The 8,911-nt window shown below is 43.3% G+C and overlaps 2 protein-coding genes across 2 annotated transcripts in view; both read right to left on the bottom strand.

Annotated features, from left to right (window-relative positions):
- Nucleotides 1-927: 927 nt before the first annotated feature.
- Nucleotides 928-6,551, bottom strand: LOC129093140 (protein FAM222B-like). Its single transcript, XM_054601061.1, is given in 4 exon segments — nt 928-2,874; nt 2,876-3,758; nt 4,590-4,717; nt 6,452-6,551. Coding segments are annotated over 3 exon segments (2,106 nt in total). The 5' UTR covers nt 4,672-4,717; nt 6,452-6,551; the 3' UTR covers nt 928-1,733.
- Nucleotides 6,552-7,689: 1,138 nt separating this feature from the next.
- LOC129088766 (flotillin-2) overlaps nt 7,690-8,911 on the bottom strand; it is a 12,618-nt gene continuing 11,396 nt past the window's right edge. Inside the window, exon 11 of the mRNA XM_054596000.1 lies at nt 7,690-8,911. This exon is cut by the window's right edge and continues 717 nt beyond it. The gene's annotated coding sequence lies outside the window, so the exon portion shown is untranslated.

Genomic DNA, 8,911 nt, shown 5'->3' on the forward strand with positions numbered 1-8,911 from the left:
TTGAGACAGTATGAGTAGCATGATTACCTTAATGTTTCAATTTAAGGTAATACCACCCATTCCTTTGCCTATACATACACAACACTGTCCAATGACCTGACAGTACAGATTTCAAATAAGCTCAGAGAAAAATAAAAACAATTAATTCTCTCTCACAACAAAGCCGTACTGAAGTTGGGATCCTGGCAAAGGAAGCCAGTTAAGGTAAGTATTAAGTAGAGGATAACTACTTTGACATTTAAGGCTAATTTCCAGAAGGCTTGAGGCTACCAGAGCAAAGCATGGCCCTGAACAACATCAACCCGAAGAAAGAGGACTAGAGGAGAAAAAGGGTCCAGAGCTGTCATGCTAGATACAGCTAGATTTATCCTTATTTGTCTTTTTTTTAGGTAGCAGAAACACAACAAGCGGCCAGGCCGGTGATTAGTAGACGGAACGGCCCGTCTCAAGCCACACAGGTAACGTCCACACCGCATCAGTTCACTCGTGTTACAGTAGTAAAGTGGTGAGGAAATGCGCTTGAAGGGGAAATTAAGCGTTTTCCCCCCAGCTTGCATTGTTTTAGTACTTGCGTGCTTGCAAGTGATCAATTCGCTTTTCACATACTGACATACGTACACCATTTACATATTAATGGGATGCCATTCTGTTTCACATTAGCTGTAGACAAATAGGGGCTAATAGTTTCCTTTTGCTAAACGTTAAACCGTAACATTTAAAAAGGGATTTCTACAGTTCAAGTAGGACCGTCTAAGGAAATACGGCAAAAAAAGTTAATTAAAAAAAAACCTTATTCGAAAGCGATTCATGACACACACACACACACACACACACACACACACACACACACACACACACACACACACACACACACACACACACACACACACACACACACACACACACACACACACACACACACACACACACACACACACACACACACACACACACACACACACACACCTTGAGAAACCACATGGTGAATGTTACTGTTTTTTGCTAGTGCTGGCTTTGCCTGTGATCAGCCATTGAACCATGCAACAAAAAAAACAATAAACCAGCTGGACCACAAACGGTGCGGTTCAGAAGCCATGTTGTATTCCTGATAGAGGAGCCGTGGCTCTCACTCCTAGGCCCGTTTACAAGTCTACGCCTCAACTATAATAGGAAGCCTCTGGGTCAAAAACCTTATCAACAGTCTTATTAATTGCATATACATGTAACCTTATTTAAATGGATCACAAACCTGTTAAGAGGATAAATAATTGCAAATAAAAACAACATCACACAAGGGCATCCTAATATCTTGCCTTTGGGCAGTTTTAAGGCCACAAATGCTCAAAATAAAAGTTGTTACATGTCAACCTATGGAAAAAAGCACTGTGACAATCATGTGGCAAGCATTTTCTCAGCTGTAAATTAATATTTTAGAACACCATATATACACGAACAAAGAGCAGCAAATCCATGCCAGTGATGAAAAAAGGAGTTCTGCTCGAGAGTGGAGAACAATCTCAAAAACCCTTAATCTGCAACAAAGGTACGACATGGCTTAAGACCTGAGGAATACTTTGAAACATCACAACCTGGTGGGGTCTACAAATCGAGCTCTGGAGCAATAAAATGTAATTGATCACTTGCAAGATCTTAAAGAATAAACCACAGGTGCTGAAAGTAGCTGTTGAGGAAAAACTCAAGGGGAGGGGGCAGAAAGGAGATAAGCGCCCGCTTTAACGGTAGCCCGGGTGATGAGCGTGAACGCCGCCGCCGCTGGGCTCCTGAACTTGGCCCATGGCCGACCTGTGCATCTTCTCCATCACGCCCATGTTCTGCTCCTGAAAGCTGGGCATCTGGAAGTTCCCCCCTAAGAAATCCACGTTCTGCATCAACTTGGATTGGTCAGGAGGACCCTCTTTGCCCGGCCTGTACTTTGCCCCAGGAACGCGATCTGCGGATGAAGCAACCTGCCCTCCCTGGAAACCCACGGGGAGGTCCTGGGGGCCTGATCCATTGTGACCTGCTGTGGCCGGGATGCCGCCCCATGGCGGCTGCATGTAGTGGCCATTGATGTAAGGCATAGAACCTACTGGGCAGTTAACAGGGGATGATGGCCGTGCTTTATCGGAGGGGTGCTTCAGGGTAAAGGACTGTGCAGCGCTGGGTAGCTTGTGGGTATAGTTGAGGTTTCGAGAGGGGAAAGCGCACTCGGTTGGAGGCTCCATCCTTGGGTTCTTGCAGGGATGGGCCCCCTCAGGTGGCTGCTGCATGTGGGCCAGTTGATGCTGGGCCCAGGAGCGCTGCTGCTGCTGCTGCTGTTGCAGCTGCTGCAGATGATGTAAATGTTGCTGCTGCTGTAACTGCTGCTGCTGTTGTTGTTGTTGTTTCTGCTGATGTAAATGGTGCTGCAGCTGCTGCAGTTGTACCTTCTCTGGGTCTGTGTGAAAGGCGGGTATACTATTAGTAGCAGCTATACTGGGCTGCGAGTGGAGAGCAGCGTTGAGAGTCTGAGCTGTGGCTTTGTCTGGGGCTCCCACCATGAGGCAGCTGGGCACCGAGCCCATGGCCGGGTGATGACAGGACACCCTGGAGCTGGCGTTGATCAGCAGGTTGCGGCTGATGGGGCTTGGGTTCGCAATCTGGCCCTCGCAAACGGAGGTGGCGCCCATACCGGCCCTTGCCTGGCACAGCTGGTTGATTTGGTGCACAATGCTGCTCAGGTCGCTGGGCCGGTTTTGATGCAGGCTGGCTGCCATGGACAGTGGGATGGTGGAGGTAGATACAGTTACATTTGGTGGGGCGTCCGCGTCGGGGAGCTTTCGGGGCCCGTACGCCCCGGCTGGGGCTGCTGGAGGCTGTTGGGCCCGGTTGGAGGCCCCCGCCTGCAGCCTGGGGGAGGGGCTGTGGGCCGCCCAGCCCCTGGGTGTGCTGCAGGCCCGGAAGCTGAGCTCCGTCGGACATGTGGCGCAGATCCTGAGTCGCTCCCTGCTGTGCGAGTAAAGCTTGCGGAGGAGCCGCGTGATGCTTGAGTGTCTGCAGATGAGAAAGACGCTGCGGCGGTACAACCGGTGGATGAGGCTGGCCCTGCTGCTGCTGCTGCTGCTGCTGCTGCTGCTGCTGCTGCTGAGCCTGGGTGTGAGGCAGACTCTGCTGCCTCTGTATGGCCTGTGGATGAGTCAATCTCTGCTGCTGAGTCTGAACATGGGACAAGCTCTGCTGCCGCTGCAGAGCTTGCGAATGAGCCATGCTCCTTTGCTGTAAAGCCTGCGGGTGGGGCATGGTTTGAGGCTGCTGTAATGTCATTGGATGAGTCATGCTTTGCTGTAGCGCCTGCGGATGAACCATGCCCTGCTTCAGGGCCGCGGGCTGCGTCTGGCCCTGTGGGTGCTGGCCCGGTTGAGGGAGATTTAAAGTGCTTTGAGCGGCGTACTGACCGCTGTGAGGGTTCATGGTGGCCTTCTGGAGCTGCCGGGCGCGGCTGCCGTCCGACTCTTTGACGACGCCTTTGGCGGGCGTGCGGAGGACGGCCAGCAGGCCCCTACTGGAGCTGACCTGAGACGGGTAGGGACTGTGGCGCTGGCTGGACGAGGATGTGTCGAGCCCGTTGACTGTGCGCCGAATGTGCTTCCTTTGAGGTACTTTGACACTGTTGGGGAAGATCTGGATGGTCAGAGGGCTGTTGGCAACTTTCTTAGCAAAGGCATCCAACTCTGCTGGGGTTGGATAGCTGGCAGATCTCATCTTCTGTGTAGTTTCCCCTGCAACGTGTGGAATGTCAGACAACCAGGTTTAGGAGTAATATTTGGAACATAATATGCATCTCATTTTTATAGCAGTTTGCGTCACCAGCCAGATATGTATTACCAAAAGAAAAAGCCCACATTTCTGGTCGGAAGGAAAAACATACTTACTTTTAATCTAGTTTTTTTGGATATGCGCATTTCAAGAATGCGGTTGAAGGAATAAAAGATGTAGTTCTGCTCGGCTGACTGTAGAAAAGCATTGGCTGCACATATACTGGAATATTCTTTTTTTATTAGCCATTGACACAGCTCAGTTGGAATATTTTGTGCATGTAAACATAGTAATTGACTCAGATTTGACAATACACTTTATACTGAGCACTACACTGAAGGGCAACATGACATTTTGTAATCAAATGTCCTGCAGCATGCGCTTCATGGGGCCTTCATCTGCATTCTGTAGCCACTGAAGCTAACATGGCATTTTTATGAACAGGGTTTTGGATCAGATACAAGGTGCCATTAACAGTGTTCAACCCTTATCTTAAAAGCATGGATCATGTTAACCGGTCTATAATCCAGTTTGTCCGTCAGTCTACAGAATTGTTTTATTATTTACACTGAATAAAGAACAGTTTTATTGCTCTCTAATGTTTACCCAAAAAAGGTGTAAGGGGTCAGTTATAGTGATGCAATGTTCCATAATCACACTTTCTTGTATCGTTAAACTTAGAAAGTGGATACGTGATATTGCAAATATCAACATCGTCTAATCCGGACTGCTGACCAATGAGGGAAATGACTCAACGGATACACGACCACAATAAGGTAGAAGAAGACACTCACATTTCTGAAGTCCAGTGTTCATCTGCGTGCGGGAGAGAAGTCTGACGGTAGGGTCACCTGATGCTGGCAGACAGGCTAGCATGTCACTATGACGCTAATGCAGCATGGGACACCTTCTCCTCACCATACTGGGGGAGAAACAGAGCAGGCACAAGTCAGCCGGCGACAGACACTTACGTTGGTGTGAAATTAACTTTGCCGCCGCCTGTTTTCACATCCAGAACAGTTTGACCTTTTGCAAATGGCAGCTTGTGATCACTACAGTCCTGGTTCTGTAAGAGCTCGCTGTGTACACCCTACCGCAGGCAAGCAGAGATGAAAGAGTTTTTTTTATTGAATAAAACAGCAACTTATTGTGCGATACATGGACATGACCTTGATCTTTTATCACTGCTGGATTTTTTTTTTTAATAAGTAATTTAATGAAGTTTAACCCCAATCACAATAGAAGCATTGGTCCTGAATCCAGATGCATTAGATTGTAGCACCTCAGCTCAAAATAAGCTTACTCCAAAATCCTGTTGGAAAAGATCCGATACGGACACCTTGGTTTTGCGTATCGGCCGATACCGAGCACCGAACTGATACCAGTGTTTAATTAATAATCTGTATGCCTCACTGTGTAGAAACCAAAATCAGGCTAAACTTTACTTTCCTAACTTTGTAAAACAAAATGTAACAGATAAATACATGGATATAAAAATGATTTAACAATAATAATGATACATACTGTATTAAAATAATAAATCACACAGCAGCATTTTTTATGTTTTAGACAAAACTAGTAGTCAGTCAAAGAAAAATAGCCATCAGAATAAATACAAATTAAAATCTCTTCCATCAGAAAGAAGGCAGGGAAGGGATTCTGGTGTATTTTCCTCTGGTTTAGTCACGTATTATTTTGCAGATTCATCACAGTTTTGCAGACAGTTTATGATTCACCATTGGTTCACTTCCGCTGATCAAATACTTTACTGACTTTTCATAGTGGCGCAATCTTTATTATCTCTAAAGGTTTTTTTTTTTTTTTAGATTAATCAGAGATAGTGTTATCTTGTACATGTTTACTGACATGTCCATGTTTATTCCAGCACCCTGCACTACTGTCTTACTGTTGACAAATGCCATTGTGCTGTTTTTGTTGTTTTCTTATACACATTTCTATATACATAGCAGTTAAATGTTAACTTTAGTCCTGCTTTGTCATCCTTGTTTTTAGCTATAGGCCTATGTTTATTTCTGAGTAAGTACAATGGCTCTTCTATTTCATCTAAATGGAAATGCATTGCAAATGTAGACCAGTGCTTCATTACTGACTTGGGTCTACTTTTTTTTTTTTACCCCCTGTGTGCCTCAGGAGGACGCAGTGCAGTAAGTGTAAAGGAAAAAGAGGATCTTAATTAATGCAGAGCGGATAATAATAATAATAATGTGACTGTTCTACAGACACGGGTCACACCTTGTGGATATTTGGCATCGTCCTCGGCTAACGCCCTGAATCAACCAGAACGACGGACGTGTCGGGTCACACAGTTAATACAGCCGCATGAGTGAGGCAGACTGGTTTAGAGACAGTCTGTGGCTACATAACGACAGCCATCTGTCGAGCAGTATCAATCTGTGATTCACAACAGCTAGCTAAGGTTAGCACAGACCCCATACATGAAGCTGTTTCAGGGACCAAACACGACTACGGTGGCAAATCAAAAAAAAAATCCCATCGTTGCATGTGTTAGCTCAAGTCACAATAAATAAGGAGCTTCTTTGTGCTTATTGTGACCAGGCCAGCTGGTTAGCTAGCTGTAGCTTCCCAGTGACGGAGAAACACCGACGCGACCCGGAACGAAGCGTGTTATACTTACTCCTCGCGAATCTATGAGTAGGGAAACTTCATTTTGTGGAGATATAACATTTATATTGTTTTTTTAAGAAAAATGAAGAGACCATCCCCGGTGTTGGTTCTCCGAGCTGCTGCTGTCTGGCTACGGAGAGCAACGACTGTCGGACATGCGCAGACAGCGAGGAGGACCACCGGTTCCTGCATTTAGGCGTCGGTGCTAAACGCCTGTCCAATAATCCCCACAGATGGGAGGCTGTACTGTTAAAGCCCTGACTAAAAGAGCAACACCCCTGTGTTAATATTATCTATCAGGTAAAAAAAAGTCTTGCATTCAAAATCTTGCTTTAGTGAATTACATAAATCAGCATCAAAATACCAAAAGTAGCAGTGCTAATTATGCAAAATAGCCCATTTCAAAAGAATACATTATAAATCACAAGGCTATGATTATTAGTGTATTAATGTGTACCGCACTTTAATATTCCAGCTCATAAAGGTGGAAATACATAAAATATTTTGATGGGTCGCTTATCCTACATGAGACATCAGAATGTATTAGTTGTATTAATATTTTGTATTAATAACCTTAATGCAAAGTAATTCAAAATATCAAATACATGTAGTGGAGTCAAGTGTACAATTGGAAGTACTTTCAAGTAAGTAAAAGTACCTGAAAGTTGTATTTACGTACCTGAGAAAATTAATTTGGCTAAATCTGACCACTGGGTTTAGGGCAGTGGTGAAGGAAGTGTTCAGAACACATTATTTTAAAATACTCCATTGCAAGTTTAATTGCACATCGTTGAATGGGTTAGCTCGAGTATCAATAAATAAGGAGCTTCTTTGTGCTTATTGTGACCAGGCCAGCTGGTTAGCTAACTGTAGCTTTCCAATGACAGAAACACATAAACCCTGCAAATAACACATTGTTCTGCAAATTTGTCATCGTGCCTTCCATAAGTTTAACAAAAATGATTTAAAAAATGGCCTTAATAATTGATAGAAACAGTTAACACCTGAAAGCAAAACTGACAAGAAATGAGATAAATAAAGCATGCAAAGAGATTGTGACTGAAATCCGATTTCATTTTCTCTTAAACGACTTTCAGCTATATTTATATACGTAAATAAATTACGTTGTACATCACCATATCTGGAACCAAGGTTAAGAAGCCCAATCATGAGTGGGAAAAAAATATGAATTAATAATCAAATAAACTTTGCAGAACACTAAATGACAATAAATAAATAGATTATGGCATTTTTGGGTTTATTAGAATGACAGTTAGCTGAGAGTGAACGGATTATTCCGAGTACAGACGTATGACATGCAGCAAGAGCATACAGGAACTCATGGCCATTCGCGACACAGTGTATGTGTTGTTAATAACATTAGGAATATAACACAAATATGTCATATATATATATATATATATATATACACTGGACACATTTGCAGCTAAAAAAATCATCATGGTCACAGTATTTGTCGAGTCACTACATCCGCAAAGAATTATAAATCAACTCAGGAGGAGCACACAAAAAACCCGATATCAACAATAATAATAACAGTCCTCTGTGAATTCTGTGTCAGTATGCTCATACTGGCTGTTTGTTCAGCTGTACATAAAACTATCACTATTTTTTGTTGTCACCTGTTTGAGCTAGCAGGCTCTAAGACTAAACATCACTGTCCCTCTAGTTTGGGTTGGGTGAGTGCAGCGCTTTACAGCTTTGATAAGAGACGAGCAGGATTCAGTTCTTCTGGAAGTGTCTAAGTGGGTGAAATACATTTCATATGAGTCAAGCTCAGTAATATACTGTACCTGCCAACCCCCCGATATTTTTTCTTTCTAAAAACCTTTATAGTGCTGCACTAACATTTAAGATTTGGTGCATTCGACCCCGAAAAACAACAAAGCATCACGACCCTTTACAAACACTTAAATAGATAAAACATTGTTCGATAAGTTAAATTACTCTGCTAAAAGATCCTTCTATATTTGTTACAGTTATTAAAAATAAATAAATAAATAAATAAATGCAGTCGTGTACAAACATTGAACATAAAGCGTGTTTCTCTTAAAAATTTGGTTTGTCAATGCACCGTGCCAGACTTGGCCTAACATATAGGGATATCTGTTGAGAAACGTTACATTTCCCAAAGTCCTTCTGTTACAATGAAAATGAAAAGACAATCTATTCTATTTGGCATCACCGTTTGTCCTTTTCATTTTCAGAATCTATTCACGTTAAGCTTGAAATCTTTTTTTCCTCTTTTCTTTTTTCTTTTCTTTTTTTTTACACTTAACAATTTTTTCCAATCATAATCAAGGCTAAGACAACTAGTATTTACATTTAAACCGACTATAAATATCCAGAGACCATAAGCTCAGATCAGATTTTGCAGCCTGTTTCCCTGCCGCGCATATAAATAATAATCATATGAATAGAGTCTGATATTAACAGTTTGTAGAGCATT

Source organism: Anoplopoma fimbria, chromosome 1 (assembly GCF_027596085.1).
Source record: "Anoplopoma fimbria isolate UVic2021 breed Golden Eagle Sablefish chromosome 1, Afim_UVic_2022, whole genome shotgun sequence".
In the NCBI taxonomy this organism is placed as follows: Eukaryota; Metazoa; Chordata; class Actinopteri; order Perciformes; family Anoplopomatidae; genus Anoplopoma; species Anoplopoma fimbria.